Source organism: Arachis hypogaea, chromosome 16 (genome assembly GCF_003086295.3).
Source record: "Arachis hypogaea cultivar Tifrunner chromosome 16, arahy.Tifrunner.gnm2.J5K5, whole genome shotgun sequence".
Lineage (NCBI taxonomy): Eukaryota > Viridiplantae > Streptophyta > Magnoliopsida > Fabales > Fabaceae > Arachis > Arachis hypogaea.
The window spans coordinates 14,498,735-14,509,723 of NC_092051.1; the positions used below are offsets into that span (position 1 = coordinate 14,498,735).

Sequence of the window (10,989 nt, forward strand, 5' to 3'; positions counted from 1 at the left end):
ATAGTAAAAAGAAAACAACCGCAGAGGGTTGCAAAAAACAAACCAAATCTGAAATCTGATAAGGAGTAAGTTTCTCGAATCGTATTTTCTTTTACTTTATTGATGCTTTTCTTTTAGGTTCCTTGATACTTATTTTATGAACTTTCAGAACTGAACAAGTAAAAGACAGCGCTGCGGAAAGAAGAAAACAAGCGTTGGAGACGATAAGAGAAAAGAGATCAAAGAAAAGAAATGATGGAGCTCAGGCAGTAAACATTGCTCCGGATCAGTTTGACTCGACGGATGCGTAAAATGATTTCTCTGAGACATAAGATTCGGCTTCTTATACCAAGTTATTTTTCTTTCTTTGCTAACTTTTGCTAGATCCTTTTCTAATTTCTCTGGATTCAATTACTAATATGTATTTATCTTGCTTAGACTGCCGATTGTAAATCTAGATAGCGAATCTCTCTTACAGACTCATGCAAGCTCCACACCATTCGTAAATGCCCTAGATAATACCAGGTAAATTAGTTCATTGCAGGCTTTACTTTCAGTTCAGTGGTTTCCCAAAATGAATTTCATATCTTTCTACCCTAAACCATGAACCCTAAATGCTAAACCCTAAATCCTAAACCCTAAACTCTGAACCCTGAATCCTGAACCAATAAACCCTAAACCCCTAAAACCCTAAACCTAACCCCTAAACCCTAAAATCCTAAACCATAAACCCTAAACCCTAATCTAGGTTTCTAATTTTAATATAGTTCTAATTTTAATTTGTTATCATTTTTAGGAAAAATACCCCGGAAAGCCCGGTAAAATATTTTAGAAAAAAGAAAATCCATCCAAGAAAGAGTTTTAAAACTCCACAAGTGTAGGTTAAAAATATTTATGTTACTCTTTTAGATGTAGGTAATAATTTTGTTTAATTAATCACACAGAAAACGTGTTTAAATGTCACTAGCGCTACACCTAATTCTAAACTACAAATCATTGAGGATCGACAAAAAACTCATTCTGAACCTTTGGAAATGTGAGTTTTTCAATCTGCAGATTCCCGTTTCTCATAAAAAAATTCTAATGATTTAACATTAACTTCTTCATTGTTTACATTCCTTAGATCTCCTCTTGCGTTGTCTCTTCCAAGTTCTATTCAGGAAGAGTTGATCGAAGATGACTTTATCTATGTCCCTCCAGAAAGTCAAACACAACAAACTTCTGATAATGAGTAAGTTTATAAATATTTATTCACCACATGAATCTTGTTCGGTTCAGTGGGCTTTGTAATTTTAAATCACTTGATAGCTAGTGTATCCAGGGTTTAGGGTTATTTTGATTGCATTTTCACTTGATAGTGTGTTCAAGATTTAGGGATATTCTGATTGCATGCAGCAATGCTTTTCTAGCTGTTTCATTATTTATCATATTTTATTCAGTGCATCAAGGGGGTTCGGTTCGGTGGTCTCATAAAATTCTTTTTATTAATTTTAATGAAATATGATAATAGTTTGGGATCTTTATTGAACTGTTTTCTGTTTAATGCAGCATCCCTTTGGAATCGCAACAGCAGCCCTGCGAAGAAGCACTGACACAACAATCAGAATAACAAAAGCAGGCTGGTGAGAAATCTTCACCAAAGAATACGTAGCCAGAACTTCCAATGAATGTGTAAGTTTTAATTAATATCAATTTTTATAATTTTCTAGTCTAGCTGTTAATTAGAATTCTTTTTATTAGTTTTAATGGTACAGGATAATAAATCTGTCTCATTACTGAAATCTTTTCTGTTTAATGCAGCAGTCCTCCCAAACAACAACAGCCACAAAAAACTCCGGTGGCGTAACAATTAGAAGTACAACCTGAATTATAAATTTTATCATTGTTCACCACATTGTATCATTTCAGTTCACTGGGTTGTTTCATATCATTGTTTCATATAATTTCAGGAATAAGTTGTTCGTATAACTAATTTAGTACCAAGTATATAATTCACCTACAAAAAATAAGCAGAAATAAAAAGTTTGAGATCCCCCCTTAGGTGTTATCTTTCAAACCACAAGTTTTAAATGAGGTACTCACATTGTTTTCTGTAGCATTGACACAGATCATGGTCCTATATCTGATCGATTTTGGATCGGATTGTTGCAAAACAGAAAACCTTAGGGCATAATGTGATCTTGATGCCAATCCTTTGCTATGACCAAGCTGTAATCCGCTACTGCTACCTACCATACTAGGCCTAAGAACCTTGGCCATATCTTGGCTATAATTACCCTGGAAAGCAAACAAACAAAGAAATAAACGTTTACCATTATTTAATGTAAACAAAGTCACAAACGGTTGCCATGCTTCATGCTTGCAACCCAAACATCTCATATGATCATAAAGGCATATACTTAATCACTCACTACCATTTTGTGCACTCAATTCTTTTAAGGGGAAAAAAATCCCTTTCAGACATCATATTGAATAGAAGCTATGTGGGTGGTTCCAAAGGCAATAAAAATTTGATTTTTAGCAGTGTACCTGATATCATAGCACCTGCCCCTCAAGTTAAGGCACGATTTTTTAATAAAACTTGAATTTCAGAAGTGAAAGAACATTTTAGAGTTGAAAAACAGGGGAGTTTGCAGAGATTAAAAAAAGGAGTGAAAGTAAGTAAGAAAGTAAACCTGGATATGGCGAAACCATGAAAGACGGTTGTGGGTATGGATCAACTGCATTGAAAATGAAGAGGCCATGGCTTAACACAGTCGATGGAGGAGAAAAAAAGAAAGAGCTTTCTGTGGGGGAAATGGCGAAGGTGTTAGCCCTTCACAACGTCACCGAATCGTAACATAGATGGATTAAGCTCATTAAATTAAAACTTATTACAGGGCAAGGAATTTGATTAAGGTCCAGTAACAAAATATATTTTTTTAATACTTACTAAATAATTTTTATTTAATAATAAAATTTATTAGCTATTTACCAAAGAAAAAAATACTTTTAAAATTTAACAATTATATGAAATGAGAGTATAAAAAATTTTTGGTGATAATGATAATGACGGTGATATAGATGAAGATGAGTGTTTGTTCATTGTAACTGGAAATTTATGATGATGTTTAACAGATCTAGTTAGTAGCCATATTTTTTTTTCATCATAATTTTAAAGTTTTTAGCTGAAATAATTAATTTTAATATAAGGTGTGTTTGGCAAAACTTTGGAAAGGATAAAGTGCGTCTAAATTTTTTTATGGTTGTTTTTTTATGTTTAGCAACTTTTTTTTTCTTTAAACACAAATGATTTTGCAAGTTTACTTAAAGCAAGAAATTATTACTTTTGCAGTCACTTAAACGTGGTTTATTTTTTATGATTATTATCTGTTTTAATTGTTTTTTTAAAATTTTTAGATTTGTTTTAAGTCATTAATATTTTAATTTTTTTAATCAATTTTTAGTATTTTTTTATATTTTAATTTTTTATTAAATTTATTATTATAATTATATTATAATATGAATTATTGATCTTATTAAAAATAATAAAATAAATAAAAAATTAATCATATATAATAATAAAGTCATAAATAATCAAATTTTATATTTTAAAATAATACTAAATAAAAAATACTGAAAATACTAAAAATTTATAGAATATTTTTTGTTTAACATTGCAAAATTTATTATTGTAATTCTTATCCACTGTTTATTATTCTAATTTGTTATAATATGTATTATTATTCCTATTAGAAATGATAAATAAAATAAAAAAAATTAACTATAAATATAATAAAAATATAATTAGTAAAAAGTTAGAAATTCAAAACAGTAAATAAAATAAGATTATTAAGAGCACTTGTAAAAAATATTAAAATGTGTTATTTTATATGTTATTTTTAATTTAATAAATAAATATTAGTTTTTATTATAAAAAATACATAAAAAATTGTTTATTTTTATATGTTATTTTTAATTTAATAAATAAAAATTAAATTTTATTATAATAGTAAAGAATTATAACATAGTAAAATAGAATATTATAAAAAATATACTAAAAGAAGTATAAAAAAATTAAATATACTAAAAAAATAATATTATAATTTAATATTATATTTTTTTAGTAATTAACTAATTATTTATCTAAAAGTAATTTTAACTAATGTTATCCAAACAATATTTATTATATTAAAATCAATTTTAGTATAGAATTGTTAAACATAAATTATGTTAGTACAAACTGACTTCTACTCAAATTTAATTCTACAAAATCACTTTTATTTAAATTCTAGTATGACAGATTACAATTCAAACATACACGTAGTACTTTGATATTGATTGATCACTTTAGATTTACTTTATAATTGTTCGTTTAGTCGGGTACCGAACGGGTCGGGTATACTGTGTGTACAGAGACTGGGGACCTGTATCCGGGTTGTTTGTGCGTGAAGGTGGCAATAAAGGTGAGGGTATGGTGACGTACCTTGGGGAGGGGCAGGGCCCTCCCCTTATATATTCTGTACCTAGGACAGGCCCCACAGAAGCAAACCCACCTTCAAGGAAGCTTCCTTCCCCAGCTGCCATGTGCCTCGCTGGAGGAGAGGAGGTGTCCGGGTTTTCCTTCCTAGTTCGGGCGTTACATGCCCGCAAGGTCGGCCATGCGTGATAGGGGCGTGCCCCCCTACGCGCGAGTGGGCTTTACCGTTTCGAGAGAATATCATTCGTCGCCTCGTTCTTCGCACCTGTCATTTAATGCCATTATGGCTGATTTGAAAGCTTGGGAAAAAGTCCATTTTATCCCTGACCTTCGCGCTTCTCTATGGCAGTTAGGCCCAGTTTGGGTAACCAACTTAATTAAGCTCCTTTTGATAAAATAACTTAAACAATAAATGACTCTGTTAAAAGTAACTTATAAATAAGTTATTTTGTGTTTGGATTTTTAACTCTAGAAGTACTTATTTCATAGAAATGTGATGAAAAGTAGAAGTATTATGAGAGAAGTCATTTTTTTAACTTCTCTATAAGCTCCTAAATAGCTTCTTAGAAAGTTGCAATTTGGTTTTAAAAGTTGCACCAGACATTATTACTACTACTTTTCATAAGTCAAAAGTTAAAAAAAGTTACTTCTAGAGTTTCCTAAACGGGCCCTTACTCTTTTGTTTCTGGCTTTTCTTCCTTGTTTTCGTGCTTCCTTTCCTCATTTCTGAATCGTTCATGTGCTGCTTCTCCTATCTCCCTTCGAGCTTTCTAGATTTTTCTACCTTCCTCTGCTTTTAGTTCGATTGCAACCACATTCCTTCAGATTTTTCCAATCTCCTTTTGAAAGCAATCTTCCTGGTAAGCATCTTTTTCTTACCGAGCATCTTTTTCTTATTGAATGGTTGCCATTATTACTGCTATTCTTCTGCATTTTAGTAGTACTTAGGCTGTGCATGCATGTTGCTTGAGTCATGCTTCTATCAGTTAAGTTTTAGAGGGGTTACCATTTAGATTTCTGGTATGTAGCCTTTGTTTGAGTGTAGATAGGCTTGCTGTGACATATAGTGTTAGTTTCCTGTGTTTATAGTCTTAGTTCCGGTTTTTCCAGCCTACCAACCTTGTAGTCTAACCTTGAGTGGTGCCCCCACTGTAGGTATGGCGCAACTTCCCCTTCAGAGGCCCCGTATTGACAGATACGCCTGGGTCACCTCAGATGTGAAGGATACACCTTCCCAAATAATACTAGAGGAGCTCACAAAGTTCTGTCTTCGCAACCAATTGTGCGGGGCAGGTCCCGAGGAAGAACACTACGAAGTGTTCGTTCCCACGGACTACGAACGAATTTGCCAACTTAACTTGAACACCTCCTGAGTTGTCGATTGGATTTGGATGTACAAGGCAATGTTTACCGTCCTGGGGGTTCGTATCCCCTTATCCCCCTTCCAGATGGCCCTTTTAAATTGGTGGGACGTGGCTCCGTCGCAACTGCACCTGAACACAGCTGGGCCGCCATCTGATGCTTTGAGATGGTTTGCAAGTACCTCGAGTTGCCGGCCTCCGTGGAAGTGTTCTTATGGTTCTTTGTTTTGACAAACCCTTCCAAGGAGGGAAGGCATAAAAAAGGGTTTATGTCCTTCCGAGCTGTTCAGGGTAGACGAATCTTCGGGATATTTGAAGATTCGTTCCATGGCTTTAAGGATAAATTCTTTAAGGTCCTGCCTGCCAAGGGCCATCATCCTTTTTGGTTAACCTTGGAGGGGGAGAGACGGATTTCGACCTACTGGAGCTTTGGGGACGGGTCCAATGCTTTCACCAAAGTAACATACAAAGGCCTAACCCAGCGGGATAAGAATATAGCTGACGTGTTATTAGCCATATTTAATAAAAATAACATCAACCCACATCTTTTAATGGGTGATCGAGAGATGGGTAGAAGCTATGTAGGTGAGTGGTCGGCTGGTTCTAGTGTCGCTCTCTCGTTTCTCTCTCTCTTTCTCTCTCTCTCTCTCTCTCTCTTTTAACGAGCTAACGAGTTGTTGTGTGCATTGCAGTGGACATGGCCGCCGAGCACACTGGACTTGAAGATTTAATGGCCCAGTTTCTTCTTGGGCATAGCAAAGATAGCTCTCAAACCCATACTGCTGAGCACCTGACCTCTCCCACTCCGAAATGCAATCAGCTTTGCCTCCCCCTCCGGGACCTACCTGCCCTAACTCAAAGGATGCCCTGAATAGCAGCAGCGTAGTTCCTCCTGAGGTAGAGTCGGCCGGGGGAGGCCCCAATGTGGCTATAGTCGAGAACCCCCGCAAGCAAAAGCCGTTCTCCAGCCCTGAGGGGTCACTTACTGTTATGGAGAAAAATTTTGACGTTGGGGGTTTTATCGACTCGCAACTCATGCCCGGCATTGACAAGTTTTTTCTTGGTGGGGACCTCGGCCCCAGGCAAGGTGGATCTACTAGTGTATGCTGAGAGCAACTCCCATCGCTAGGAGGGCAAAGCCCATCTTGACCCTAGCCGAGGAGCTGGATGGGAAATACCGTCAATCCTTGTGAGAGGTTGAGAGCTTGAGGTATGAGGTTAGAATCTTGAAGGAGAAATTGGCGGACTCGGAGAGGAAGCTAAAGACTTCCGACAGAGCGGTAGCCCGTCTTACCGAGCGGGAGATGGCCTTGGAGTCTCAGCTCAACTCTGTCCGTGGTAAAACCGCTGCAACCCAGGCCAAGATTACTGCCTTGGAGGCCAAGCTTGGGGAGGCCGTGAAGTCGGCAAATGATACCAAGGATGAGGTCGCTGGACTGAAGGGGGGAGGTTGCCAGTTTGAAGAAGAAGAATAAAGATACGGTGAGGAAGGCAGGGGAGGTGATCTCTGGGACCGAGGAGGCGATCAAGGCCCAGGTCAAGCTGCTTTCTCCCGATTTTGACACCTCTGCGATTGGAGTTTTCAAGACTATTTGGGATGGTCAGATTGTTGACATCTCGAAGAAGTGGTGTACTTTTACTTTGTTGTATCTTGTTTTGAATTCTCTAGTGGTTTGTATGAACTTTTGAACTCTTGGGTAGTCTCTATAAACTTGTTTACCGTTTTTTCGACATTGGTAATTGACGACTTGTCTACCGTTTTGTTTTGTCTGGTAATTAGTGATCTGTATACCGTTTTGTTTTGTCATTGGTAATTAAGGAAGCCAGTTCGTGGCTTTCATATTAAAAGATTTGGATTGTGGCTTATTTTCGTAGACGCTTAGTGTAGTGTTGACGGTGCCGTTGGCTCCCGGGGTGATCAGTCCCGTAAAGACGTATCGTGCTAGACCGGTTAGTCGACAAGCCAAATAAAGATAAAAATATAGAATAAAACGGAAGAGGGACATGTTAAGTAATGACAAAAATTAAAAATTGACAATAATTCGACAAAAAGTAAAACGGGTGTTACTGAGTCGGTGGAACAGGTGGTCGTTCTGGATTCTAAGGGTAGAACCTTGTCAAGTTTTCCACGTTCCATGTTTGGGGTACCTCTTTCCCATCTAGGCGTTCCAGCTTGTAAGCCCTGTTGCCGACCACTTCCTTCACTCTGTATGGGCCTTCCCAATTAGTCGCCAGCTTCCCTTTCCCGGGGCTGGGGAGGCCTACGTCGTTGCGTCGTAGGACCAGGTCATTTGGCTCGAAACTTTTCCTTAGCACTCTGGCGTTGGAACGAAGTGCTATTCTTTGCTTCAGCGCCGTCTCTGACAAGTGCGCCATTTCTCTGGTTTCGTCGACCAGGTCCTTTTCTACAGCCTCCTTAACTCTACCCAGGAGTAGTCGTGGACTTGGCTCCCCGACCTCCACAGGGATCACTGCATCAACCCCGTAGGTAAGTCGAAAAAGGGTTTCCCCGGTGGAGGATTGAAGTGTTGTTCTATACGACCATAGGACTGACGCTAGTTTGTCTGCCCACGCTCCCTTCTTTTGGTCAAGTCGCTTTTTGAGGCCCTGGAGGATGACTTTGTTTGCGGCTTTCACTTGGCCGTTGGTCTATGGGTGCTCCACTAACGAGAACCTCTGTTTTACCCCTAGGCCTGTGAGGAACTCCCTAAATTTCTTGTCCACAAATTGCGTCCAGTTTTTCGATATCACGGTCTCTGGGATTCCAAATCTGGAAATTACCTGTCTCCACATGAACTTACGGTAGTTTGCTGATATAATGCTGGCCATTTGCTCCGCTTCGACCCACTTTGTGTAGTAATCAATGGCCACAATCACGTATTTAACCTGTCCAGGGCCTATCGGGAAAGGTCCCAAGAGGTTAATCCCCCACTGGCTGAAAGGCCGAGAGGCCATGAGCAAACTTAGCTCAGCTGCCGGGGTCTTATGAAAGTTAGCGTTCTTGATGCTTCTTGCATCTCTTGACGAATTCTTAGGAATCCATCATCATCGAGGGCCAAAAGTATCCAGCCCTTACGAGCTTCCGGGCCAAAGCCTTTCCCCCGATATGGTGGCCACAACATCCCTCATGGACTTCTCTTAGCACGTAGTCCGTCTGGTCGGGTCGTAAGCACTTCAAAAGGGGTTAGTTCAGTCCTTAAATAGCTGGCCTTGCACTATTACATACTTGGCTGCCTCTCTTCTCAACGTATTTGCCACCTTGTGGTCGTCGGGGAGCTTGCCGTTTTCCAAAAAGTCAGTAATTAGGTCGATCTATGAGGGAGCGACGTCTGCTTGGGTTAAGCACAGGGCGACTGTCGGCTCTTTCACAAATTCTTGTATCAAAGAGCGATTTCCCATTCCTGGCTTTGTACTGGCTAGTTTGGATAGAAGGTCTGCTCGTGTGTTTCTTTCCCTTAGGACATGCTGTACCACGACCTCCTCAAAGTCCTTGCTTAGACCCCTAACTTTTTCCAGGTATTTTTGTAGCAGAGGGTCCTTGGCTTGACAAGTTCCATTGATTTGAGAGGTTATGACTTGAGAATCACTGTTCACCTCTACTCTTGTTACCCCGACTTCTTTTGACAACAGCAGGTCGCTAATAAGGGCCTCATACTCCACCTGGTTGTTAGAGACCGAGAACTCGAACTTGACGGAATGCTCGTATACTATCCTCGTCGGGCTCTCGAGGATTATCCCTGTTCCCCCAAACATTTGGTTGGAATTTCCGTCAACGTGGAGTTTCCACCGTATGCCCGGGGTTTCGTGAGTGTCTCCTGTGACTTCCACCAGAAAGTTGACCATGGCCTGGGCCTTAATTGCATGTCTGGGTTCATATTGCAGGTCATATTGAGATAGCTCGACTGCCCAGGTCATCATCCGTCCCACAAGGTCGGATTTTTGCAAGACTTGGTGTATCCCTTGATCCATTCTGACGATCACCCGATGACCCTGGAAGTATTGTCGCAACCTTCGGGATGAAGTTAAGAGCGCATGCGCTAGATTTTCCAATTTGATGTATCTTAATTCTCCCCCCTGCAGTGCTTTACTAACAAAGTAGACCGGTTGTTGGGTTTTCTCCTCCTCTAGCCCCAAAATGGCCGCCAAGGCTTCATCGGTTACCGCCAAGTATAGATACAGCGTCTCACTGTCCTTGGGCTTGCTGAGAACCGGGGTTGCCGAGAGTATGCTCTTGAAGTGGTTGAATGCCTCTTCACATGCTGGGGTCCACTCAAAAGCTATTCCTTTTTTCATCAAGTTAAAAAATGGGAGGGCTTTGGCTGTCGACGCGCCGATGAAGCGGGATAGGGCCGTGAGCCTTCCGGCCAGCCTCTGCACATCCATGATGCATCCTGGGCTCATCATTCGTAAAATTGCTTCACACTTCTCAGGGTTGACTTTAACTCCTCTTTGGGTTATCATGAAACCCAGGAACTTTCCGGCCTGCATTGCAAAGGCGCTCTTGAGGGGGTTAAGCCTCATATTGTGTCATCGAAGGGACACGAACACGGTCTTTAGGTCGCCAACTAGGTCTTCCGTTTGGCTGGTCTTTACTAGGATGTCGTCCACGTATACCTCTACCGACTTTCTGATAAGTTCGCTGAAGACTTTGCTCATCAGCCTTTGATAAGTTGCTCCCGCATTCTTTAATCTGAATGGAATTACCCTGTAGCAGTAGGTGCCACCTGGCGTTATAAATGCCGTTTTCTCTTCGTTAGGTCGGTGCATCGGTATCTGTTGTACCTAGAGTACGCATCCATGAAACTTAGAAAACGATATCCCGCGGCCACGTCCACTAAAGCATCAATGTTGGGGAGGGGGAAGGAGTCCTTGGGGCATGTCTTGTAGATGTCTGAGTAGTCTACACACATCCTCCATTTCCCATTGGCCTTTTTGAACAGGACTACGTTCGACAGCCAGGTCGAGTAGTCTAGTTCCCGGATGAATCCAGCTTCCAACAAGCTGGCCGTCTGCTTGGCCACCTCGTTGGCTCTTTCTAGGGACATCTTCCTTCGCCTTTGGGCTACGGGCTTGGCGTCTGCCTTTACGGCCAAGTGATGTGACATGAACTTGGGGTCGATCCTTGGCATGTCAGCTGGTGTCCAGGCGAATAAATCGTCATTCCCCCGAATCATTTCTATCAAAGGCTCT

General features: G+C 40.0%; 2 protein-coding genes across 3 annotated transcripts; both read right to left on the reverse strand.

Annotated features, from left to right (window-relative positions):
* Window positions 1–1,441: 1,441 nt before the first annotated feature.
* LOC112758109 (peptidyl-prolyl cis-trans isomerase, chloroplastic-like) lies at window positions 1,442–2,813 on the reverse strand. Of its 2 annotated transcripts, none has more exons than XM_025806690.3 (3): window positions 2,655–2,813; window positions 2,062–2,256; window positions 1,442–1,554 (listed from the first exon to the last, which is right to left on the reverse strand). In XM_025806690.3, the coding sequence occupies exons 1-3, from the start codon at window positions 2,721–2,723 to the stop codon at window positions 1,519–1,521; spliced, it is 300 nt and encodes a 99-aa protein (XP_025662475.1). In that variant the 5' UTR covers window positions 2,724–2,813; the 3' UTR covers window positions 1,442–1,518. The 2 variants fall into 2 exon arrangements, 1 of the variants encoding a protein (XP_025662475.1); XR_011873923.1 differs by lacking the exon at window positions 1,442–1,554 and adding an exon at window positions 1,829–1,975.
* A 5,086-nt stretch (window positions 2,814–7,899) lies between these two features.
* On the reverse strand, window positions 7,900–8,754 carry LOC140180005 (uncharacterized). The gene is made up of 2 exons (XM_072220387.1): window positions 8,468–8,754; window positions 7,900–8,332 (listed from the first exon to the last, which is right to left on the reverse strand). Exons 1-2 carry the CDS (start codon window positions 8,752–8,754, stop codon window positions 7,900–7,902), a joined length of 720 nt encoding a protein of 239 aa, XP_072076488.1.
* Between the last annotated feature and the right edge of the window lie 2,235 nt (window positions 8,755–10,989).

Coding starts and splice junctions, on each gene's coding strand:
- LOC112758109 (XM_025806690.3), bottom strand. CDS start 2,723: ATGGCCTCTTCATTTTCAATGCAGTTGATCCATACCCACAACCGTCTT. Junction 2,257..2,654: donor CATGGTTTCGCCATATCCAG/GTTTACTTTCTT, acceptor TTTGCTTTCCAG/GGTAATTATAGCCAAGATAT. Junction 1,555..2,061: donor TCAATGCTACAGAAAACAAT/GTGAGTACCTCA, acceptor GCTTCTTCGCAG/GGCTGCTGTTGCGATTCCAA.
- LOC140180005 (XM_072220387.1), bottom strand. CDS start 8,754: ATGGCCTCTCGGCCTTTCAGCCAGTGGGGGATTAACCTCTTGGGACCT. Junction 8,333..8,467: donor GGGGTAAAACAGAGGTTCTC/GTTAGTGGAGCA, acceptor ATGGTCGTATAG/AACAACACTTCAATCCTCCA.